We start from the raw sequence: 27,082 nt of genomic DNA on the forward strand, positions 1-27,082 counted from the left end.
TTGGTAAAAGGTTACAAATACATTGCTATTATAACTATAAATGAATGGTGTATTATTTTATTAGATAATCAATTTTTTAATTCTATTTAAAATTAACACCCGTGGGTTCCACGGGTTTTAACCTAGTAAAAAAAATAAATACGTCAAGAGTATTTTAATCTTTTCAATTTACCAGGCACCAAAACCATAACAAAAATTACTAGAGAAGAACCATTGATCAAAAAAGGGAAAATGATTTAAAAAGGTAATGAAGTTTCAAAAATGTACAAAAAGACCATTGTTTTTTTTAGTACACAAAATATCATTAAAGTATATTTTTTATACACAAAATACCAATGAAGTATACATGTGTTCAAATAAAGTCTTGTGGGTAACCTGTTACTGCAGGTAACAGAAAAATGTCTTAAAAAAGTAACAAAGTTTCAAATTTGTTCAAAATATACCATTGTTTTTTTAGTATAAAAAATACCATTGAAATTTCCAAAATGTTCAAAAAAAAACCATTGTTGTTTTTTCAGAGCACCTTTTGTTAACTTCGTTGTTTCCGGATTATATAGAATATAGTCATCGGAGATTAGTCACCGTCGTACCGGTTCACACCAGTTGTGTACTATCTTTCATCCTATCACTCAATCAGTTTGTATCTAAATCCATATTTAGGAATTCTCATGACATAACGTCACACTCGTTTCTCCTTTGTGTCTCTCTTGTGCCGCAACACTAATGAACGGCTAACCTTGATGTATAATATGTGCATCTATATAACGTATATATGTTTTAGGTTTGAGTCATATAATGTGATCGGGAAGCAAGAATGTTTACCTAATGTTATTACCCACTTACTTCTCTTGTTACCACAAGAACGATCGAGTGAAGGAATGAAAGAGATTTGCACAATTGTTGTGAACTGATATGACGGTTCATGATCCCCGGTAATTGTGTTCTATATAATCCGACAACAACACAGTTAACAAAAAGTGTGATATTTTTAAACATTTTGGAACTTCGTTACACTTTTAAGTCATTTTCTCATTTACCTGAAATACCTGGTTACCACAATGTTTTAGTTGAACATATGTGTACTTCGTTGGTATTCCGTGTACAAATAGTAACATTAATGGTATTTTTTGTACTAAAAAAACAACAATGATATTTTTTGAACACTTGAAAACCGGGTAACCTACAATAGCCGGTAAAATGATATTTTGTGTACTAAAAAAAAACAATGGTCTTTCTTGTACATTTTTGAAACTTCGTTACCTTTTTAAGTCATTTTCCCATTAAAAAAAAATATAATGGTTTACACCATATACCGAAAAAATTACATACCATATGGACATTTTTGCATTTTGTCTTGGATTATTTTTATATAATTATTAGGAAAATATATAAAAATTGAGAGACAGTGTAGCGACCATTTCACTGGCGGTGAGTTAACTTTTGACGGCGGTGACCATCTACAGTGCGAGGCCTCTGGGGAATTTTCCGGGCGGCTTGTGTTCCCACACCTTGACATGTCAGCTCCACCGCAACCTGAGTACCTGAGGTGGAGTTCTATCCTTCAGCACCCACCACTCCGACCCCCGTCTCCTTCTGTTTCACCCTTCCATGTCATCATCATCATCATCATCGCCCTATTCAACAATTTATCTCTTAAAATCACATACACAGTCTCACTCTTCTGAGTTATACGTGAAAATCGCCGTCTTTGTGCTCAATTGCTCCGCATAAATCGATCATCAGATGAATAGGGCAGAAGGAGCGAGTCTGGCATCACCTGTTAATTGCTCAATTGTTAAGGTTATTCCTTTGAAGCACCATTGTCATGTTCAACATCTTATTCTCATTTATATCTTGTGAATATTTCCACTTTTCTTAAAAATACTTCAATATGAGTCCATGTCTATTTTACTGATCACATTATCTCCACCTCATTCTAATTTACATAGAACAAAAATTAATCACACTATCATCTCTTTTCAAATGTTTTTGGGCCAAAATTACTGAAAGGGGATAAAATTAGCTTCAACCCAAAATATTATATGATTTGAAATAAGCTCGACATAATCTCTGTTCTTTATGTGTAAAATACAATTATATACTTATCTCAATGTTCGTATTGTCAGGGAAAGAATACTATTGATCTATGAAAAGGACAAGACAAGATCAGAGTTTCCTTATGTCAGTTTCAGAAGAGTATTTATCTGGTTTTCTTGAGAGGTAATTATCTCAATTCATATACATTGGTAGATTACAAAATGGAAACTAAATCAAATCAAGATCCAATGTCATCCTGTTTTATATATACTTTCTTTAAGACCTTTCTTCCACATTAATTCTAATATTAACATCATAACTTGACACTAGTTTGTGCTAAAAAACTCTTTTTTGTCACAAGTAGCATTCAAATATGTGGTTGTAATGTTGGATTGGATACAAAAAACGACATTTATACCTTTGATTTGTGATGTTAATCTAACAAAATGTTGCAAGATTCTTATAGATTTATGATCATAAACACTTTACATTTCTCATTAAGAAACATACTTCCATAATCAATAACAGATATCCTAACTTGTTTCATAAGATCATCAAATCAAATATTGATAAACAAACTATTAACAAAAACCATCATGAGAATCAAATCTTTAACAAGTTACCCGATATTTAACCAATCATTCAATAAAACTTTCCTACCACCAATAAAAACATGCAAATGAACGAATAAATTCATATATTATAACAACTTTATTCAGGATACATTTATTGTAGAGTGTCATGCACCTTCAGATATCTAATAACTTTATTCAGGAATACACAAACAAATCACACCGCCATCTGTATTACTTCTCTTCCACCTCATTCAACCAAATCCCCTTATCTCAACCACTTACAAACATCCCTTCAACTTTAAAAACTCAAATCCATTAAAAAAAAAACAAGTGTGACACTCTAATTTGAAACAGATATTCCCACATACCCAACTCCTATAACAAAGAAAGCACCCGATTGAAGCAACAGATAAACAAACATATGATCTTTCCCAAACATCATATCATAAATAGCCACATACAGAAGAAACAACCCCATTATCAACTCCGAGAAGTGAAGCCTGTTTTTTTACCATATCAAAATATTAGCATATAATCATATATACACAAAGGGTATAATCGTAATTTTACAATACCTTTCTCCGAATCGCGAACGTGATTTCTTCAATGGCTTCACAATACTTTTAGGCTTTGTTGCATTTCCTAGTTTTTCAGTCACAACCCATTCATTGACTCGATTAGCTCCCAAAAGTCCAATAATTGTTGCTTTGGATCGATGAAATGACATGACATTTTCAAACAAGATCCAGAACACAAGAAGGTGCAATGACCTGTAAGGGCAAAATGGTAAATTGATGATCAATCTAAAGGGGTAAAAAGGTCATTTTGTGATATACCTTAGGGTGCATGAGGAGTTTAAGATTGTAACTGTAGCTGGAACGTATATGGCTATGAGTTTTGGGAGATGGACTTCAGGAACCATGATGCTGACTGGGATGATGACACAGTAAAAGAAAAAGGTGACCCAATGTGCGATTATCTTCCTCACAAAAAAGAACGCATAGATGACATGGAATTTCTTCCAGATGGATACCCTCTGCATAAAGTTTGAATCTTTATCTCAAAAACTCAAGGGTATTAAGGTAATTAAAAAGGTTTCTTGAAATTTACCTCGCAAAAGATGATTTCTTTTGTCATTTTTCTGAAAAGATTAGCTGGACCACATGACCACCTATGCTGTTGAAATCTATACGCTTTGAAAGTACTCGGGAGTTCGTTTTTCACCTATATGTAATCATCGTAACAATTCATGAAAAGGGTAATATTGGAAATACTGGAAATATTGGAAATGATACGATTTACTCACCTCTAAGTCACCCACAAAGACAAATTTCCAGCCTTTTAGACTTGCTCTAACAGCAAGATCCATGTCTTCTACTGTGGTTCGATCTTTCCAGCCACCAGCATCTTCAATAGCTCTTATACGCCACACACCCGCAGTTCCTAATTTTATATAAAAAAAAATTATAAAAATTAAAAACTTATTTTCCACCTGTCAAATAAAATAAATAAACAATAACTTACCATTGAATCCAAAGAATTGACAAGTTGAAGACCCGACTTCTTGTTCAACAGCAAAATGGTAGGCGAGTGACATCTCTTGGAGTCGAGTCATTAAACATTCATCAGCATTTACTACAAACAACTTATTTATTTTTAGTAATAATAATAATATATCTCAGTGCCAAAATGGTAAATATTCAAGAAATGAGTGACCCTTTTACCGAATTTCCATCGAGCCTGAACCAAAGCCAATTCTGGATTTTCAAGAAGGTAAGGTACAGATCTCCATAAAAAGTCTTCATCTGGTTGAAAATCTGCATCAAATATGACAACAAATTCGCAATCGAATACATAATCTTTTTTTAATCCTTCACGAAGAGCACCAGCTTTGTATCCATTTCTGTTGTTTCTTGTCTCATATTTCACATTTACCCCCCTCTGAATCCACTTTTTACATTCCAACTCCACCAGTGCCTGTATACAACTAATAAGTTTCTTTCTACTTTCTATATAGCTAACTCATCACTATTTTGAAACTAGAGTAAATTACAAAAACGGTCCCTGTACTTTCTCATTTTTACCATTCTTAATCCAAAATCGAAACCCTTTTCATTTTTTTGTCCTTATCTAAACTTTCATATCAATTTCGGTCCGTGTAATTTTGAAAAAACGGTTGAAGTTGCTAAACAAGGTGAAAATCTAAAAGCACGGGGGTATTTTTGTAATTTAGTCTTGAACTATAAGTGTAGTTATAGGGGTACCCTTAGGACTTCATTGGTGGAGTCATCAAGAACCTGAACTATGAGACGATCAGCTGGCCATCTAAGTGAACATACAGCTCCAATTGACAGCTTGTAGACCTGTAAAGAAAATAAAAATGGCAACATGTAAAATTAATTTAATTTACACATAAATATTGTGTACAAAAAACATGTGTAGAATACCTCTTTTTCATTGAACATAGGTATTTGAACCAACAACATGGGGTAGCTTCTATTTTGTTCAAGATCTTCTTTGAGTGCTTCTAGTTTATACTGAGTGTACTTTTTCTTTCCCAAAAACTTCACCAAAAGAACAACAATAGTCATGTACACACGTTCAACGAACATCATCAAAGACATGACAGCACAAACACAGATGGCGGCGGTCAATGGCGGCATCACCATTGACACGCGTATATGCCGCCAGACATCGGTGAAACTGCCTGTGAAATCATAGGCTGATAAGACATCGGGCTCTGTGCGAAAAATGTTTCTCATGGTGAAATGGAAGGAAGGAAGGAGTTAGGACTTAGGAGATGGGTGAGGATGAGGGTAGTGAGGAAGATTGAAGGGTGTGCTTTAAATAGAAAATGGTAGAGGTTTTGTTGAAGATGATGATGACATGGACGGTGACATGGCAATGGGCTTAGGTGGAAGATTTTGGTGCATTGAGTGAATCGTTAAATGAGGCAAGCTACGTGCAAGCAAATGTGGTATGAAGGATCAATATTGCTTGCTGGATTTCTCGCCTTTCTCGCCGACAATGTTGTTGACAATATTCAACTCACTTATTTCTAATTAAGGTAATGAATTTAAGTTTTGTGATTTACCATATACTATTACTAAAAATGCTTGTTAAGCCCATAAGCCAAAGTAGATGGAAGTTTTATAACGCCTAATTGTTATTCCACCTCGTGCGTCTAGTTATGTTTTGTCCCTGTATTGTAGTGTTTTTCGTACGGTATTTACCTTCTTACTGCTGTCCACTTTTTTACTTTCAGCTATAGAGCATTCACAATGGTGAGTTCAATGAGATAGTTGAATGAGGTGACAAACCTAGTTGTCATTTAATGGATTAAACTCTACTATTGTGAGATGACACATTGACATTCAATGGATTTTGAGATTTTTTTTTTGAACGGCTAACACAATGTTAGACACACTAAATTCTACTCCTAAACTACTCATTTTGTCCACGACGGGACTTGCACCCTCAACCCGTTCAGGGAGACATACATTTTCAAAATCCTTGATACAACTAGGCCAAAAGAGTTTAATGGCCATTGAACTCTTCAATGGAAAAAATGAAAATTTTCTCTTTCTTAAATAAATACTATAAGTTAGCCTTTGTAATGTTTTATTGAACTTTATAAAGTTGAACGCATTGTAGGAAATCTTTCATGGAGTTATATGAAATGTAGAAATATGATGTGATAGATTGAACCCTATGGAGTTCAATGCATCGTGAATGCCCTTACTTCTTGTAGCTGTTATTTGTTTTCTTACTTTTATCCCCTATATAGTTTCATTGTTTGTATTTGTTTTTCTACAATATTTACCTTCTTACTTTTGTCTCCTTTTTACTTTCTACTTTATTGCGTGTATATGCTTTCTTGTACTTGTTCTCTTTTTACTTTCAATCTTATATATATATATATATATATATATATATATATATATATATATATATATATATATACTCCTCTTTTTACTGTCTTATTGTTTTATATATAGGCATATTGCTATAGTAGCTACCTTCTTATGTTTGTCCACTTTTGACTTTCATCTTTAGTGCTTCTATATGCTTTCCGTACATTATATCTTCTTACTTTTGTCCCATTTTACTTTCAACTTTATTGTTTGTTTCTGCTTTAGTACAATATTTATCTTCTTACCTTTATTCCTTTTTACTTTCAACTTTATTGCTCGTATTTACTTTCTTCTTACCTTTGTCCTATCTTTGCTTTCATTGTTGTTGTTTATATATATTTTTCATACAATATTTATCCTCTTAATTTCATCATTTTTACTTTTAACTTTATTACTCCTATCTTCTTTCTTCTTACCTTTGTCCTATTTTTTCTTTCAACATTATTGCCTATTTTATTTTTCATACAATATTTACCTTTTTTTTTTTCTCTTTTTTACTTTCAACTTTATTGCTCGTATATGCTTTCTTCTTACCTTTTTCCTTATTTTTTCTTTCAACGTTATTGCTTATATATATTTTTCACACAACATTTACCTTCTTACTTTTGTCAATTTTTTCTTTCAACTTTATTGCTCATATATGCTTTCTTCTTACCTTTGTTGTATTTTTGCTTTCAACATTATTGTTTTTATTTATTTTTTCATACACCATTTTCCTTCTTACTTTTGTTCTATTTTTACTTTCAACTGTATTTCTTATACCTAATTCCTTCTTATACTTTTGTCCGTTTTTTTTACCTTTTGGCTTTATTGTTTGTAATTGATTTTAATTCCTTACTTTTGTCCTCCAATTACTTTCAGATTTATTTACTGTATTTGTTTTTTGTACAATATTTATCTTCTTACTTGTGTCCTTTTTACTTTCAACTTTATTGCTTGTATCTTTTTTCTTGTTTTTGTCTCATTTTTTCCTTCCCTTCTTATGTTTGTCTAACTTTTCATTTTAATCTTTATTGCTTGAATATGTTTTTCGTAAATTATTTAGCTTCTATTTTGTTTTTTTACTTTCAACTTTATTGTTTGTATCTGCTTTAGTATAATATTTACCTTCTTATTTTTGTCCCCTTTTGACTTTCATCTTTATTGCTCGTATCTGTTTTTTTCTTTTACCTTTGTCTTGTTTTTGTTTTCAATGTTATTTTTTATATTTATTTTCATATAATATTTAATTTTTTTTACCTTTGTCTCCTTTTTTACTTTCTAACTTTATTGTTTGTGCTCGCTTTCTTCTTACTTTTTATTCACTTTTTACTTTCAACTTTATTGTCTGAATGTGAATGTCTGTAGCTGCTTTCTTCTTACCTTTGACCCATTTTTGTTTTCAACGTTATCGCTTATATTTATTTTTCGTACAATATTTACTTTCTTACTTTTGTTTCTTTTTACTTTCAAGTTTATTCCTTGTACATGTTTCTTCTTACTTTTGTCTCTTTTCTAATTTTAGCTTTATTGGTTGTTGCTGTTTTTCCCCTTATTAATTTCAACTTTAGTGCTTGTATTTACTTTTCGTATAATATTTACCTTCTTATTTTTTCACATTTTTTTCTTTTAACTTTATTGCTCTTATTGCTTTCTTCTTACTTTTGTCATATCTTTGTTTTCAATGTTATTTCTTATATTTGTTTTACATATAATATTTACATTCTTACTTTTGTCCCTTGTTATTTCAGTTTTATTACTTGTATTTGCTTTAGTACAATATTTACCTTCTTACTTTTGACCCATTTTCACTTTCAGTTTTATTGCTTCTATCTGCTTTCTTGCATTTGTTCCGTTTTTGCTTTCAATGTTATTACTTATATTTGTTTTTTATATAATATTTATCTTTTTTATTTTCAACTTTATTATTTGTACCTGCTTTCTTCTTATTTTTGTCTTATTTTTACTTTTTTATTTCTTGCATATGTATATATATGTTTTTCGTACAAAATTTACCTTCTTACGTTTGTCAACTTTTTACTTTCAACTTTATTGCTTGTATATGTTTAAAATACATTATTTATCTTTTTACTTTTTCCCCTTTTTACTTTTTTAGATTCATTGCATGTATATGTTTTTCTTTTTATTTTTACCATCTCATGGTTGTTCATTTTTACTTTTAACTTTATTGTTTGTATCTGTTTTCTTTTTACTTTTGTCCCTTTTTTACTTTCAACTTTATTCCTCGTATCTAATATTTGTACATTATTTACCTTCATACTTTTTCCTCCCCCCCCCCCCTCACATGTTACCTTCTTATTAATTGGTTTCCTTTTTCCATATATTTGATACTTGATGCTTTTCTTTGTTTGATGATTCTTTCTTTGTGTGTTCATCACATGTGTTAATTATTGTATTTCTAAATACTTTAGTTACATGTTAGTACAACTATAAACTCCATTTCAATGAAGTAAATATTTTAGTGAGGGTAGGGATAAGTTGGTGAATTTAAAAGTACAAATATAAATAGAAAATTTTAAAACAACTTGCTGTATTTTTGTCGTAGATGCGAAATTCATTGCGTTATCTGCACGCTTACGTAGTGGCTTAAAATTAGAAATATCTATTTTTAGTTGATGTTTACGTGGAGCACATGATTAGTGTGCATTCAATTTTGATAACGCCATCAAACGTCTAATTCTTCATTTTCTTTGCCAGCTGTCGCACCGACTAGTTTGCTCAAGAACATCATAATCACGTAAGTAGTAAGTAGGTGATTCTATCTTCCTCGTACTATATGTTGTTTGATATTGAAGTTAATCTGGAGAAATAAGTAATTATGGGCTAACTTATGATTAAAGAAATGCTCAATATTGATAATGAACTAGCTTTTAAGAATATGTAGACAAGTAAGTTAAGGCCATAATGTCTTACTAGAAAGATTTTATAATAAATTTTATTTGGCATGCATGTTATCTACTTTTGTTTAATTGTTAGCTTATGAGATTAAATTCAGTTATTGTCATTTGAGTTCTTTGATTAGTTTCTAAAGATGCACATAATAGAGGTTTACATATTTTTATAATAACTTTTATTTTCGGTATAGATTTTATTCCTTTGTTTTCCACGTAGGCTAGATGAGGTATAATGACTTGCACATTCACTCATTTCTATCTATAGAAGTCACATTTATTCATGTTTCGCTTCTACTCGCTATCTAATCTTCCATCCGTATAATTATAAGTATTAAATGTTTGTGTATAATGTTTCATATTTTTCTCAATTTATGCAAAGAAAAAAAAGGTTTTTACAAATGAAATATGCAACCATGTTTCATAATATGGAAGTGGTCAAATGGTTTATTTATGCAACAAAGTTTTAGTTTTTTTTACCAATTTATGTTACAAATGCTTCACATTTTTACCAATTTTTGCAACAATGTTTCACATTTTTATCGGTTTAGACAACTAACACTAATATGCAACCATGTTTTAAATGGTTAAACATGTTACAAGTAAAATGTTGCATATTTTGATCCTAGAATGAAACGTGGTTGCATATGTCGACTAAAAAACCACTTTGTTGCATAAATTGGGAAAAAGATGAAACAATGTTTCCATAAACAAGCCTTTAACCCTAAACCCAATTGTAATGTATGCAAAGCTTAAATCTTGTTGCTTCATTAATATTTCTAATCTTAGGTTCACATCCTTTTATGTGTCTCATGTCGTTTTATTGTTTGTACTTCATCTTATAAAAAATATAAGGTTTGACTTTACACAGTCTAATTAAGCAATTTGTTGTTAATCATATCTCTTAAATGCCTTTAACAATGATTTTATGGAACCAAATCCTTACACGAAACAGACGGGAAACATTAGTTTGAAAATGTGCCAAAAAACATTGCAAATTTGGTGGGATAGTCCCTGAAGAATGGTTTCACGGTTCTAATATGCATAAAGAGAAGAATAAAGTATACCATTATGCAACTTTAACTAATTATCCTCTTTCAATTCCACTTCCATGAGTTTGTCCTTATTGTAACACCCGATTTAAGGTACTTTCATTTTTGACCTTTGGTATGTAAATGTTTAGCAGATTTGGTCCCTAAGGGGCAGTTTTGCCATTTTCGAAAAAATTGGAGTATGTTGGGCGTACACATGCAGGGGACAAACCCTAAATTTTAGGGTTTGGACCTTATTTATACAACTTAATGAACCTTGACCCTCTCATTTCTCAACCTCCATAGCCCTTTGAGTCCCATTTCGAAACCCTAGCCCCTCTTGAAGAGATTTGACATTCTTGTGTGTGTTGGTGAAAGTTGAAGAAGAAGAGCTTGGGGGAAGGAGCTTTGATCAAAGGAGAACTTGTAGATCTAAATTCCTCACATCATTTCCAGCTTCATTGAGGTATAAAGTTTGGAACTTGCTTCTTGTATGCTTAGATCTAGTCTTTATGAGGTTGGGTCCCTTTTTGGTCCTATGATGAGATCTAGTGAGTATCTTCCACTCCAGAAGTTAGGAGTTGCTTCTCTTGATGTTTCTGAGGTTCTTAGGCCATAAAGTTAGCATCTTGATGGTTGTGGATCAACCATGGATGTTTTAATTAGTGATGTTTTGGAATGTTTGAAATAAATGATATCTATGTTTTGGCTATATTAAAAATGAATTTTTTACCCTTGATTTTTGGGTTGTTACATGTTGGTTGGAGCGTCGGTGTTTGCGACGAAGACAACGCTCCATTGGTGGTTTGAGATGTTATCGACGACAACATTTGCGCGATTTGTTGTGAGTTGTTGATTTCCTGGAAAATAGGCTGTAACGGGGCTTGGTTGAGGGTATTTTGTCCGCTGATGGGGTGGAAGATTGGCAGTGTTGTGGTGCTGAGGGTGGACGTCAGGTATTGGTTATGGGTTGTGTTTTGGGGTTGTGTCGTCGCTAACGACGGTGTTTGGCCGCCGGATGGCGGTACATCGTTGACTATTGTGACACAGTCTGCCGGTGTCACAGGTGTGACAACCGGCTCTAGTGACGTCATTGGTCGTATCGAGCTGTTTTGTTGCCTTGAGGGTTCACCGGCGGTTTCGTTCGTCATCCTGGGGGTGAACCGGAGTGTGGTTTTGTGTATCGCTTGTCACACAAATGGATGACACCAAATGATGCGACCTTGGTTCCGACCATCGGCTCTCAAGGTGTTCACTATCGTCGGAGGGATCTGCAAAGTCACAACAAGAAAGGCCGTCAGCCGTTTCCTGGGAGGGGGTCCCGGGAAGACGCTCCGACGGTTAAGTCAGTGGGAGGTATTTGGGTGAGAGTGATGAGAACCGAGAGAGATCACTTACTTCTCAAGGTAGGGCGGAGGCCCTTTTATACTAAGGATCCTCGTTGTTCCGTACGGGGAACAGGAACTGCAGTTCCGACATAATTTGTTACTCTGATTGGCTAATTGTGTCCCCTATTGTGTCGGGGCCAACGATTGGCTCAGGCGTTAATGCTCTGGGCATACTCTTTGTCGCCTGGAGCCGTTGTATTTTTCCTGTAGCAGGGATGCTCTTAACGAGGCCAGACTTCTCGCGCGGGCGTCCCGCCCTGATGGAACGCCCGGACGCTAGTGCTCTTACTGGGCATCCAGGCTAGGCTAGCTGGAGGATCCTTCGACCTGGGGATCCCGCTCCTGGCCCACACTAAGAGGCGCGTCATCACTTATCGTTTGGATCTACCCGATGAGCTTAGTCAGATCCATAGCAGGTTTCACGTCTCTCAGCCGCGAAAATGTTTGGTTGATGATTCCGTGGTGGTTCCATTTGAGGATATTGAGGTGGATGAACGCCTAGATTATATTGAGAGACTGATTTCCATCATTGACAGGAAGATGAAGGCTTTGCGGAACAAGTCGGTGGATCTAGTAAAGGTGCAATGGCAACACCGCAAGGGTTCAGAATGGACGTGGGAGCCTGAGGTCGAGATGAGGGAGCATTATCCAGAATTGTTCGCAGCGACAGACTTCGAGGATGAAGTCTAATTCAAGTGGGGGAGAACTGTAACATTTGTATTTCAGGTATTTTCCCTTTTTGCCCTTAATTTTGGTCCCTGGCCCGTACACTGAGCGTATACTAGGAGTACGCTGGGCGTACTGGGTCGAACACTTAGTCACGGAGGCATCCACAAACGCGGGGCGTACGTGGAGTACGCAGGGCGTACAGCCAGCTGGGATAAACCCTAATTTTTAGGGTTTGAGCGCTATTTAAACACCTTAAGTTGCCCTTGGACCTTCTTATGACTAGCCTCTCCAAACCATGTGAACGAAAACCTAATTGCCATTTGAGTGTTTTGAGCTTGGAAGTGATCTTTGAGAGCTCTTAGAAGTTGCATTGGTGTGGTTAGAGCTTGTGGGTCCAGAATCATCACCAACTTGGAAAGCTTTTGGAGGTATAAAACTCTTAACTTGATGATTCATTATGATAGATCTAGTTAAGGCTTGTTTTTGTGCTTTTTATGGTCCTTTAACTTGTGCTTGTGAGTATGAGCTACTCTAGAAGCTAGGGATGGTAGATCTTAGCATTTTTGAGATCCCTTGTGCATAAAAATGCAACCTTGATGTGTTATATTGGACCATTCATGAGTTATAATAGTCAAAAACAAGTATTGGGTCCCATTAAGACATGCAAAGGAGTAAAGTTGCCAACTTTACGTGTTAAGACATCATTTAGGACTATGAGAAGTGGACTTAGTGACTTAACCAATTAAGCACTTAATGGTGAGATTTGGTTGTTGTGGAGTACGTTGGGCATACCCAGCTCATACGCAACACGTACTGGCCAAAGGTGGCGTATGTCGGGCGTAAGTCTGAGTACGTTGGGCGTACTCAATAGTTGTTGACTTTTGTTGACTATTGTGGTTTGGGCCATATTTGGACTATTAGGGTTTCGGGCCTTGTTGAGCCACTAGTCTTTCTGACTTTGGGCCATTGTTAGGTTTTGGGCCTTCTTGGATTCGGGCCTATGGTGGGCTTTGGGTATCATTTAGGAATTTGGGCCATATTGGGTTTTTGGTGCCATTGGGTTGGTCCTCGATTTATTGGGCCAAGTGAGGAATAGTGAAAATGGTCTTTTACCCTGGGTGTTGGACAAATGAACTAGATTCCCAGTTATGGTTATAGCCCATATATTAATTGGGGTTTTGTTTGATTGATTAGCGTGAGAATTTTCTGGTTCAGTAACCGATCATTTGTTTGACTGACAACAGACTGATGTGAGCTTGCCGACTATACCGTAGGACACTAGGATATGTTATGTGCTTGTAGTCTTTGTGACTCCTGTTGTATGTGTTACATGCTTGTGTTCATGTTTTCTATATGTATGTGGGGTGAAATAGACCCAATACAACCTAGTGCTAACATATGAGTTGAAATAGACTCGGGGTTGAAATAGACCCGAGGTTGAAACAGACTCGGTACGGCTTTGGGCTGACGCATGAGGTGAAATAGACTAGGGTGAAATAGATACGAGGGTGAAATAGACCCGACACAGCCTTTGAGCTAGCAGATATGTATGGTATGCGGTATTTTGGGGAACTCATTAAGCTTTGTGCTTACGGTTTTCAGTTTATATTTCAGGTACTCCCGGATCGAAGGGAAGAGCTCGAGATGATCACATCGCACACACCACAATTTCCGTTTTATTTGACTATGATGTATTGAGATGATTGATTGACATACTCTGATTTTCCTTTATGGTCTCGTGAACACGTTTTGGTTGATGGTTTTATTATTATGAAAACGAATTTTTTGGTTTTAAATTTTAGGACGTTACAGACTACACCCCTCAAACTTAGATGACACAAAATCCTCACTTTACTTAGAATCTCATGCTTGAGAACGTCATCGGTGCCGGGGAACAGTCATAGAACAACCATCAAATACCGTATCTTCACGATTAAGATGGGTGTGCATGAACTCATCGAAAATTGATTGAGGATCTTGATGTCGTTGTTCAAGACAGTCTATGATGTTTGTTGTCTTTTCAAATCATTGAAGACAATCTAAAAAAAATTGGTTTGAGTTGGGTTGCTAATGAGTGTGAAAAGTTGGGTTTAGTTGGGTTGTGTGGGTGGAAGAGAGATAAATCAATTTGTTAATGGATAGTTGGGTTGGTTTGATTGTGAATATGAGAAGTCTTATATTTTTGTCTTTTTAAGAAAAAACATGTATGGGTAGGCGATTTTATTTCTTTATTATAAGGGAAATTAAATATCTCCTACTTTTATTTCTAGCTATATTCCTATCCATGTGAAATAAGGGATAATGTCACTCTAGCACAATGAAGTTTTAGGTTTTGTCCGATTTGACAATTTATGTCTTTTTTGCGCGATAGGCCATCTAACTTTTACTATGCATGTCAATTAAGCCATTATTGTTAGTTTTTAACCATTACGCTGTTAACCTATTATTCTAAATTACACGAATGGTCCCTATGATTTATTTTTTTCGTAGTTGGTCCCTTAACCAATTATTCACCGGCATCACCAATCTTCTAACAACATAGCCCCATCCCAATAAACCTTTAATCTTGTTTGTAACTATCCAAAACCCCTTTCTCAATATCGATCACACTTCTCTGTGTCTCGTTCTTTCCTCTTCAAAATTGATCACACCCCACCAAAAATCACAACATCAAACTAGAAATCGAACCCACACTTCTTCCTGTTCTTGCTTCGATCGATAGGAGTTCAGACGATCCTCTAATCGATCACCAAAACCTTCCTTGCTCCCAACCACTATCGATTACAGGTATGCCCTCCCTATTTACCCTTCTTGATACGATTACAACCTCTATTTCTCTCTTTTCTCTCTCTCTCTCTCTCTCTCTCTCTCTCTCTCTCCCTCTCTCTTAAAATCGATTGCAGTTTTTCCTTTTTCTCTAGATCGATTGATCACCATGTGTGTTATTCATAATCCCAAGGCTCCCCTTACCTTTCTATTTTTTATTTGCTTCAGATCGATACAAGGAAACACTGATGGTGGCGGGGCGATGGTGATCACTACGTGGTGTACAATGGTTCAGGTAGGGTGAAGGAGTCGATGATGGTGGTTTGATGGATCGATGGTGGTTGAGATAGAACATTTCATCGTTAATAGGTACTCATATGATGTGTACATTGTTGCTTCCTTGATTAACCTTTAAGCTAAATTTGGGTACACCGATGTTGCCAACAAAATGTTCGATATTATGCCTGAGAGAAGTGATGTTCCCTGGACTGCCATTATCGGGTGTTATGCTCGATTAGTGAACGTAAATACCACGTTTCAAATGTGTAAGCAGATGCAGTGTGAAGGAATTAAGCCAAGTTCAGTCACCATATTAGCCATGCTTTCAGGCGTTTCAGAATATACCCACATCCACTCTGTTCATGCTTCTGCAATCTAATACGGGTTTGCTTGTAATTTTCCTTTAGCTAATTGTTTCCTAATTTTACGTAGTAAATATGGAAGTGACGCTACTGCTAAGAGGTTGTTTGAATCAATGGACAATCGAGATAGTCTCTAGGATTTTTTTTTAGTTTCTGCTTATGCTTTTCATTGATGATGTTAAAGAAATCTCACAGGTATGTCCTCTTGACTGATGAGAAAAGGGAATTTGATTCGGGTAACCTAGAAGACGATTTAATGGGGAAAAGATAAGAAATTTACACTTTGGTCCTTAAAGTTTCATAAATGTGGCATTTTTGGTCGTGTAATTTAAACCATAGCTGGTAAAGGACCAACTACGAAAGACATTTAAATCGTATGGCCATTCATGTAATCTTGATAACTAGTTAACATAGGAATTGTTAAAAACTAACGATAATGACTTAATTGACATGCACGGTAAAACTTAGTTGGCCTATTGCGCAAAAAAGACATAAATGGTCAAATCAGACTAAACCCAAAACTTCATTGTGCTACAATGATATTATCCTTGTGAAATAATGACAAACTAGGAAAAAACCCCTGTTACGCAAAGGGGTCGGGGTTATGTATTATCAATAGTTTAGTAAAAGCCAACGGAGACAATTTTGTAAATAGTGTTGTATATAACGGTCAAACCTGCCAAAATACAAAAATTTTACACAAATGGACTGTTTTTGAAAAAAAAACTTTACATGACCTTTTTATAAATTAAAAAATGGCAGGGACTAAATCTGACAAAATGTAAAGCCTTTGTTGTAGGGATTAAATCTATCAAAAAGTATAACCTTTATTGTAGGGACTAAATATGCGAAAAGGTTTTTCAAGGACTAAATCTGCCAAAACATTAAACCTTTGTTACAGTGACTAAATTTGTCAAAATATAAAACCTTTGTTGCAGGGACTATATTTATTAAAATATAAAACCTTTGTTTGTTGGGACTAGATCTGTAAAAATGGAAAATATTTGTAGCAAAAGTCCAAAAATAAGAAACATCATTATTCATAACCACAATGAAAATTAATAATACATAAAATGTCTTAAAATATTATTAATTTTATCAAAATATAACATTTGTCACCATTTGTATTGTGTGCCCACTTTTTGTTTCAATAAATATTTTTTTAACATTTATAATTTGAAAAAAAAAAGGATTTACTTCACATAATTATAATAAAAGAAATTAAGTAGGAGGATATTTAATTTCTTTTATTATAATTATGTGAAGTAAATCCTTTTTTTTTTCAAATTATAAATGTTAAAAAAATATTTATTGAAACAAAAAGTGGGCACACAATACTTTACTTGAAATACAAGCCAAGACAATCTTTAAAATAAAGAAAGTTTTACTTTATCTAAGGTGCTGGTTCTTTTAATTTGTTTTTCTCTAGAAAAGAAATAGAATAATTCGTACGCACGTTGATAGAATTGAGTTTATATATATATATATATATATATATATATATATATATATATATATATATATATCCAAGTTGTATTAAAAGTAATTTGTATTTTTTTTATATTAGTTCCAGAAAATAGGTAGAAAAGTATGTTATATGTTAAATCGTTGTATAAATTCTTAGGTTATGTTTGACGTACTAACTGAAAAAGTAGTTGCTAACTGACTATCTGATATATTAAAAACTAGTTGCTAGCCGATAAAAAATAATGTTTAATAAAACAAACTGAAATATAACACCAAAATGATGTAAATCTATCTCTAACCTCACTCTATTTCTTACACCATTTTGGTGTTAAGGAATAGTATAACATCAAATTTTGTGTTATATTATTTCTTTATACCAAAATTGTGTCAAACTTTCAAGTGTCATTTTTAATTCTTTAAGTTTTATGTTTATTTATTTCTAGTTTATAAAAAATACTAGGTATATTGTAAATGTAATAATTATTAATTAGAATATAATATTATATATTAAACTAATATTAGTTAATAATATGCAAATATTTTACTTGGTTATACTTTGTAATAATATATTATAAAGTTGTTAAAAAAAATTGTAAATAAATTTGTAAAAAGTTAGTAAGTTTAAGGGTGTTTTTGACGATATAATTTATAAACAAGAAATATATACTAGAAAATATATTTTTTTGGTGTATGAAATGGTGTAAAAAATGAAGTATAATTTGAGTTGAAATATTAATTGCATCTTTTTTACATCATTTTAATGTAAAAAATAAAGTTAGGTTAAAGATGGCCGTATAAACTATTTTTTGGATTAGCGAACATAACAACTTAACAAAATTCGAAAAATAAACTAGTTAATACAAGCATAACTTCTAAGTTATAAAATATAGGATAAAAGAAACATACCTCTTTGTAGTAAAGTGAACATAATTTTCATTTAATAACATGTCTTTTTTTTTTTAATTAAAAGTTAGAATGTTTAATTTGATGTGCAATTTATATTTAAATAATTATAATCTTTCAAAGTATATAATGTTTTGGGACTATTCATAGCCGTTATTGCAAGAGGAAAGAATACGAGTAAGCCATGAAAACCAATAAATTTAGATTAAGCTTTTAACAAAAAAAAATAATAATATATTACACGCATAATTAATATTATTGAAAAGACAAGATGATAACAAACACATGATATTGTAATTTTGTTACTAACTTATATTTACATAAGATATTGGAAAATATTTGTAGCAAAAGTCCAAAAATAAGAAACATCATTATTCATAACCACAATGAAAATTAATAATACATAAAATGTCTTAAAATATTATTAATTTTATCAAAATATAACATTTGTCACCATTTGTATTGTGTGCCCACTTTTTGTTTCAATAAATATTTTTTTAACATTTATAATTTGAAAAAAAAAAGGATTTACTTCACATAATTATAATAAAAGAAATTAAGTAGGAGGATATTTAATTTCTTTTATTATAATTATGTGAAGTAAATCCTTTTTTTTTTCAAATTATAAATGTTAAAAAAATATTTATTGAAACAAAAAGTGGGCACACAATACTTTACTTGAAATACAAGCCAAGACAATCTTTAAAATAAAGAAAGTTTTACTTTATCTAAGGTGCTGGTTCTTTTAATTTGTTTTTCTCTAGAAAAGAAATAGAATAATTCGTACGCACGTTGATAGAATTGAGTTTATATATATATATATATATATATATATATATATATATATATATATATATATATATATATATATATATATATCCAAGTTGTATTAAAAGTAATTTGTATTTTTTTTATATTAGTTCCAGAAAATAGGTAGAAAAGTATGTTATATGTTAAATCGTTGTATAAATTCTTAGGTTATGTTTGACGTACTAACTGAAAAAGTAGTTGCTAACTGACTATCTGATATATTAAAAACTAGTTGCTAGCCGATAAAAAATAATGTTTAATAAAACAAACTGAAATATAACACCAAAATGATGTAAATCTATCTCTAACCTCACTCTATTTCTTACATCATTTTGGTGTTAAGGAATAGTATAACATCAAATTTTGTGTTATATTATTTCTTTATACCAAAATTGTGTCAAACTTTCAAGTGTCATTTTTAATTCTTTAAGTTTTATGTTTATTTATTTCTAGTTTATAAAAAATACTAGGTATATTGTAAATGTAATAATTATTAATTAGAATATAATATTATATATTAAACTAATATTAGTTAATAATATGCAAATATTTTACTTGGTTATACTTTGTAATAATATATTATAAAGTTGTTAAAAAAAATTGTAAATAAATTTGTAAAAAGTTAGTAAGTTTAAGGGTGTTTTTGACGATATAATTTATAAACAAGAAATATATACTAGAAAATATATTTTTTTGGTGTATGAAATGGTGTAAAAAATGAAGTATAATTTGAGTTGAAATATTAATTGCATCTTTTTTACATCATTTTAATGTAAAAAATAAAGTTAGGTTAAAGATGGCCGTATAAACTATTTTTTGGATTAGCGAACATAACAACTTAACAAAATTCGAAAAATAAACTAGTTAATACAAGCATAACTTCTAAGTTATAAAATATAGGATAAAAGAAACATACCTCTTTGTAGTAAAGTGAACATAATTTTCATTTAATAACATGTCTTTTTTTTTTTAATTAAAAGTTAGAATGTTTAATTTGATGTGCAATTTATATTTAAATAATTATAATCTTTCAAAGTATATAATGTTTTGGGACTATTCATAGCCGTTATTGCAAGAGGAAAGAATACGAGTAAGCCATGAAAACCAATAAATTTAGATTAAGCTTTTAACAAAAAAAAATAATAATATATTACACGCATAATTAATATTATTGAAAAGACAAGATGATAACAAACACATGATATTGTAATTTTGTTACTAACTTATATTTACATAATTTAGAGAGATATGGTTTACTTAATTATATTTTATTTCCTATCAAAGTTGTTTTTAGTTTATTTTAACACATGTTTTATTATATATTTATTTTCTAATAATTTAGAAAAAACATTTAATTATAAAAGTCCTTAATATTTATTAAAAATTAATCGTAAAATAATTTGAATATTATATTTATTATTTGACTCATTTTAAAGGTTTCTATAAAGGAATATTTCTACTTAATAAATAAGAATGAATTAATCTACGATAAATGGATAATTTTTTCCCTATAAATTAAAAAAGGTTTAAAGTGAAACATTTTGAGTTTGTGGGCAAAACAATTGTTATCTCAAATTTGGTGTAAGTTGGACCATTCATTACACTACTTTTGTGTAAATCTTTTAAGGTGTTCCTTACATAAGCATTTGTTATATGTTTACCCTATTTTAGTATTTTTAATACGTGCATCAGAGATGACTTGATAAAAATATTCAAGCAAAAGTCCAAAAAATTCTTACCAAAATCAGTGATTTTCTAAATATCAAATTATTTTAGTTTTGACTCTAACTATAATTAATTTAATTACCAAACAATCAATATTAGTTTTAAGATAAAAAAAATCTTATAATAATCATTAGTTTAAAAAGTATCAAAAACATGTTCAATAAAAGGTTTTTAAATAGATCAATGATATAAAATTTGATCATTGTCGTTAAATATTATTAATCATTTAGATTTTATTGAATTGTAATTTAAGCTTTGCATTTTATATATGCGTAACCCCTAATTTAATAATATTTAATAATATTTGATTCTAATCCTGGCAAGTTAGTTTATAATTTAATTTATTGTAATTTAGCATTTGGTAATTTTTTTAACTACATTATATAAAAAAACTAACAAGTAGTTAGAAAAAAAAAACAATTACAAAAAGTCATAGAGTATTTGGTAAAACTATAAAAATAATTTGTTGTAGCTTATAAAACAAACAACTTATAAAGTAACTTAATGATAAACTAGCTTGATATAACTTATTGATAAATAGCTTATAATTTAAAAGCCAATTTGCAAACAAAGCTTAATATCCTGTATTAAAAACTAAATTACGGTCATATAATACTTTTATCGTTTTTTATCTATATATAATTATATATGTAATAATTTTATTTTTAATTTTCATACAATATTAAATATGAACTATATAGTGTTTCTCTTTAAAGTTGCTATCAAGTTATATTCTTTTTTTTTAAATATGTTACATGCTTAAAATTTAAAAACTAAATGAGGTTTTTATACAACATTTTAAAAGATAAATTAGTTAAATTAAGAAAAATATGTTGAAAATGTAAATAAATTATAAAAAGTGTATGATATTAGGTTTGTACTAATTAGAATTAGTGTAAGATGACATGTTGCATTATCATATCTCAATCTTTAAATCAATTACCAATCATTATAACTTTATAACTTTAGTGATTAATTATCATGATTTATGCATAGTAAATTGATAACATTTTTTTTTTGTTTTTCAGATTTAGTGATCAATTATCATGATCAATTCATTGTAACTTGATACTTGTTCTTACATATATTATCATCCCTATCCATGGGCGGATCTATAATAGATCCCGGGGTATCCCGAGATACCCCTGAAAAAAAATTTCGGTAGTGTAAATTTTTTAGAAAAATTTCGTTTTATGTAGTGTATTTATACATAATATTAATATATTTAGCGAGATAATAACACAAGTTGTAGTTGGTTTAGATGGTTAAGGTGTTAGGGAATGCTATTGGAGGTTGCAAGTTCAAATCTTCTTTCAAACATTTTTCTTCATTTATTTCTCAGCTCTTTTTATATAGCTTTATACAGATTATACCTATTATATTATGATGTTGTGAAAATTAAACACAAATATTGAGTTGTCTAAGTGGTAAAGTGCTAAACTTTTAAGTTCGAGGTTCCAATTTCGAATCTTGGTGCTTACATTGGTTTACTTATTTTTGTTTATCACTTTTTCAATTTGTTTTTTAAAATTCTAAAATTGTCCCACATCGGCCATAAATGAAACATAACTCCTATACATCTGTTATATAAGCAACATAAGCTTATTAATTCTCAACCAATTAAACTTCCGAATGGATTTGGGTTTAAACCCGAAACCGAGTTTGAAAAACCGAGAAACCGAACCCATCGGTTTGGGATACCCCTTTGTTTTGACCATGGCTCCGCCACTGGCCCTATCCCTTCTACACTTTATAATACAATTTGGAAAGTATTTATTTATTTATTTATTTATTTTTTTATCATTGTAAGCAGAAAACTCATGTTTAAAACGTTTCTTGTGAGGGTTACTTTTTGTTCATTTTAATATATATGTCGACATAAAATAAAACTCGTATTAGTTGTTGAAAAAATCAAATACCTATCATTACTAAAATATACAAGTGTAATAAAAAAGATTTATTAATTATGGAGGTAGAATTAGAATGGAATTAAAAAAAGAAATTTGTACAAACTACAAACCCTCGTTGGATTTCCCTCCTTCCTCAATTTCCTCTTCAACGCCCCTCACCTCACACTCTCTCAACACCTCTTCTGATCAACACGTTACACAATCCACCATTAAAACTCTGCAATTTCACCCCTTTTCTTTTTTCTTCTTTCCCTAAAGAGACCCCATTCTAGAGAGAGTTAAAAGAGTGAAAGAATCTTTCTTTGATGATGTTCCATTTGTTTGTTTTCATCTACAAACCCTTAAGCTCCTCCATCCAAATTCAGATCTAACATGATTTGTTTTCATCTGGGTATCCTTTGAAATTTGCCAACTCTTGATGAATTTACTTGGGTATTCATGGTGAGGATGGGATCGAATGATAATTTGGAAAATGTCGTCGGGAGTACAAACCCACTTTCGGTTGTTTCGAGAGGTGGTGCGACCCGGTCGTGGGGTACAACGGCGTCGGGACAATCTGTTTCGACTAGTGGCAGCGTTGGGTCGCCGTCGACCCGGAGTGAGGCTGCAATGGCGGCGACGCCTGCTAGTGATAACACGTTTATGAGGTTGAATCACCTTGATATTCACGCTGATGATGCTGGATCTCAAGGAGCTGCTGGGTGAGATCTTTTACTCGATTCAATTTCTATACTCCCTCAATTATCAAACGTTGACTTCCAAATTGACATGAAATTCTCCACTTTGGAAGCAAATCAGTACCCACTTTATAACAACTACTACCAAATAAACAAATTGGTATGAAATTTGCAGCAATATTCACATTTTCTTCCGAAAATTGATGCTTTTGAAGTAGAATTTTGTTATATGGTTTTGTTCTTGAAGCTTTGGTTTCGATTTCTGGGATTTTGTTGGTTTTTATTTTGGTTAATTAAAGAATCCAAAAGAAGTAAACTTATCCAAATGGAGGAAAATTTCTAAAGTTTTGCTTGTACTGAGACATATACACATTTATATTTTCTCGATGAATGGAATAAATTTCTTGTATATGATGAACAGAAATAAGAAGAAAAAACGAAGTCAACGTGCAACTGGAGGGGATAAAGTAGGAAGAGGACTTCGCCAATTTAGCATGAAAGGTTCCGATTTTGCCCTTCTGTTTACTAATTTTGAAACACCCAAAATTTCACACCCCACAATGCAAGTTTATACTCTTTAATTTTATTTTATCTTAGTATGCGAAAAAGTAGAAAGCAAAGGAAGAACCACTTATAATGAGGTCAGTTGATTCAGTTTAATCTTCTTATTCACCATACTTTTATATAATTTCCACACACAAAATAAAAAAATGTATAAAAAACTGAATAGAAAGTTTGATTTTTATAGGTTGCAGATGAACTTGTAACTGAATTTGCAGATCCTAGAAATAGTGATCAACCTCCTGATCAGGTTCATGTCACCTTCAAACTTTATATTTCATTTCTTTCAAAATTGCAATGTTTCATTTATTTGTTTACAATACTTTGAAGTATTTTCTTATTAAGGAATTGTACTTTAAAAAATCTACTGAATTATTTTTATATAGCATTATGTTTTTGTTTATTTAAATGGTGATTACATTCACAGCAACAATATGATGAGAAGAATATTCGTAGAAGGGTATATGATGCACTAAATGTTCTCATGGCTATGGATATTATTTCTAAAGATAAAAAGGAAATACAATGGCGGGGCCTACCTCGAACTACTTTGAATGATATTGAAGAACTAAAGGTATTTATATAATTATATCTATAGATATATTTATAATGTATAGTTTATAATTGTTGTTTAATTGTCATAGAGTGAGCGTATTGCTATCAAGAACAGAATTGACAAGAAAGCAGCTTATTTGCGAGAACTAGAAGATCAAGTGAGAAATATTTTATATAATTTAATATTGGGAAATAATTTTTGATACATTTTTTTTTCTTTTATAAAGCATATAGGTCTTCAAAACCTCATACAAAGGAATGAGCAGTTATATGGGTCTGGAAATGCACCAAGTGGTGGAGTGGCTTTGCCTTTTATACTTGTCCAGGTACGATTCTTCCAAAAGGGTATTTTCGTCTTTTTAGCTAAATATTGAAAGATTTGCTCTTGTCTCATGAAATCGCATCATGGAAGTGTTTAACGTTTGGTTGAATCTCTAAAATGACCTAAATGTAAAATGTCTGAAATACCCTTCTCTCATGTCTTGTAATATATAGACTCGGCCTCATGCGACTGTTGAGGTTGAAATTTCAGAAGATATGCAGCTCGTTCATTTCGACTTTAACAGGTTATATATTTTTTTATTTCATTTTTCTTTTTTTGGATTTAAAAATAAAATAAAATAATGTGACAAGTAATAACACGTATTTTTGTTTGTGTTGGCGTATTTGTAGCACACCATTTGAGCTACATGATGACAATTATGTCCTCAAGGCCATGAAGTTTGGTGATGGAACAAACAATGTTTGTACAGAAGGAGGTGTGGGGTCCAGCATGTTTGAGGGTGGGGTTCCTATGCAGCCGAGGTCCACCATAACACACGGTAGACCTCCACCATCCCCTCCACTTCCGGGGATACTAAAGGGACGTGTTAAGCATGAGAATTAGTCGATACAACCTCTAAATTCTATTATCTCTTCTTTGTATATTGTGTAAGCATGTTGTGCTTGCTTTGCTAATTGCGGATTTGGGCTTTATTTGGTCATAATGTTTTTTCTTTTGTATTTGATTTTATGGTAATATATTATTGAGTAAACTACATAAATTGCCCCCTTGGTTTGGTCTCCAATTCGAAATTGGTCCCTTAAACTTAATTTATTGTGTATTTTCTTTTGATTTAATAGGCATGATGAGTTAGAAAATACTAGATGAACTATTTGCGTACGTGTATATTTCATACTTCGTCTTCTTCCACATGGGAACAATAAAGTTTGGCTGCGAGCCTTGTTAAGTATATGCATACGCTTTGACTAATTATGTATGTAAGCTGTTAAAACAAGAAGACGTACATTTTATACCTTATTCTATACTATGGCATATGCTAAAGCACAGATCCAATCGATATAGTCTTATATTTAGGGTTTTGAACATACGGAACAAGTTCAAAAATCATATGAGCTCCGAACTTGTTCTTCATATTCAAAACTAGAGTTTCAAAGAATAAAAAGTTTGGGAAGTAGTTGTAAATCATTTTATACTTTTAAGAAAATTGATATTTTTATGATTATCCGGTTATAATACTATATTTTGGTGTAAGAAATCATTTTATATTATAAAAAAAATGAAAATAATCATATTTTCTTTTGATTTAATAGGAGTAGAAAATACTAGTTTTTTTCATAAATTAACTTATATAACAATTTTTATTTTAGTAGTAAAACAACAATTCAATTTTGAGAAGTTTCATTTGTAATATATTTGACTTTCCGTTAGCAATTAATTTGTTAATCAAATTAATAATGGTACACATTCTTTAACAATCTTGTCTTTCTAGATAAGTTTTAAATATTGATTATTAAGCCATTAGATATACTCCCAACATAATCTCCCTCCACCTTACTACTATCTCCGTCCACTTCACCACCATCTCCTTCCACAACCTTTGGTGGTGTAATGCAACATGAGGCCACCGTTGTGGCCCATAGAAAGAAGAGGGTAGGAACAAAGGAACGTAGAAGAATAACAAATTGATTGGATGTGGTCTTCTATGGTAAACACCACATGAGGCCACGATCGTAAATGTGAAGATAGTGTGTATGGTCGTGGTGGCCATGCCATCTGGCCCCGAAGGGGCCTTGTGTTTGGAATACCCAATGACCTTAGTAATAGAATCATAATAGACAAGTTCAAAAAGTATTTTTGCTTTTCTAGTTAAACTTATAAAGACAATATATATATATATATTTATAAATATATCCGTAATTACATAACTTTGAACTAATGATATATTTGTATATATTTTGTACAGATTATACATAAGAGAAATATATTTTGGTTAATTTTTTATTAGGAAAGATAACTTTTTAAAATCATAAATTTAAAATTAATATTATAAATAAATAACTAAATAAAATTCCAAATTACCAAATATAGGGCTATGTTATCATTAAGAGAAACTGATTCTAAATTTACCCTTAAATTGATTCTAAATATACCCTTTTGAAATAATTTAACTGACAATATGCTAATTTTTACCTAATTTGATTAAATTAAGTATTTCAAATTAAATTTGATAAATCATTATTCTATTAATTTTAAATTAAATTCTGACGGAGGAGTATCTT

The 27,082-nt window shown here is 31.6% G+C and overlaps 1 protein-coding gene, 1 long non-coding RNA gene and 1 pseudogene across 3 annotated transcripts; 2 read left to right on the top strand and 1 right to left on the bottom strand.

Annotated features, from left to right (window-relative positions):
• Window positions 1-1,431: 1,431 nt before the first annotated feature.
• On the top strand, window positions 1,432-14,301 carry LOC145118897 (uncharacterized). Its single transcript, XR_013713537.1, has 3 exons — window positions 1,432-1,800; window positions 2,127-2,220; window positions 14,120-14,301. It is a non-coding gene; the product is annotated as an uncharacterized LOC145118897 (long non-coding RNA).
• LOC145119839 (glucomannan 4-beta-mannosyltransferase 1-like) lies at window positions 2,768-5,408 on the bottom strand (annotated as a pseudogene). The gene is made up of 8 exons (XR_013714016.1): window positions 5,060-5,408; window positions 4,877-4,975; window positions 4,337-4,589; window positions 4,137-4,247; window positions 3,919-4,055; window positions 3,723-3,836; window positions 3,188-3,648; window positions 2,768-3,112 (listed from the first exon to the last, which is right to left on the bottom strand). The product of XR_013714016.1 is annotated as a glucomannan 4-beta-mannosyltransferase 1-like (transcript).
• An 8,526-nt stretch (window positions 14,302-22,827) lies between the features above and the next one.
• On the top strand, window positions 22,828-25,563 carry DPB (Transcription factor DP). The gene is made up of 9 exons (XM_079056565.1): window positions 22,828-23,428; window positions 23,826-23,905; window positions 24,002-24,045; window positions 24,153-24,215; window positions 24,393-24,539; window positions 24,610-24,678; window positions 24,748-24,846; window positions 25,016-25,086; window positions 25,193-25,563. Exons 1-9 carry the CDS (start codon window positions 23,166-23,168, stop codon window positions 25,404-25,406), a joined length of 1,050 nt encoding a protein of 349 aa, XP_078912691.1. The 5' UTR covers window positions 22,828-23,165; the 3' UTR covers window positions 25,407-25,563.
• Window positions 25,564-27,082: the final 1,519 nt, after the last annotated feature.

This window comes from Lactuca virosa, chromosome 6 (genome assembly GCF_052849685.1).
Source record: "Lactuca virosa cultivar CGN04683 chromosome 6, Lactuca_virosa_CGN04683_v6, whole genome shotgun sequence".
NCBI lineage: Eukaryota > Viridiplantae > Streptophyta > Magnoliopsida > Asterales > Asteraceae > Lactuca > Lactuca virosa.

Excerpts from the sequence above, each read along its gene's own strand:
- DPB (XM_079056565.1), top strand. The coding sequence starts at position 23,166 with ATGGTGAGGATGGGATCGAATGATAATTTGGAAAATGTCGTCGGGAGT. Across the intron at positions 24,216-24,392 it reads GTGATCAACCTCCTGATCAG|CAACAATATGATGAGAAGAA; the intron begins GTTCATGTCACC and ends TTACATTCACAG. Across the intron at positions 24,679-24,747 it reads TGCGAGAACTAGAAGATCAA|CATATAGGTCTTCAAAACCT; the intron begins GTGAGAAATATT and ends TCTTTTATAAAG.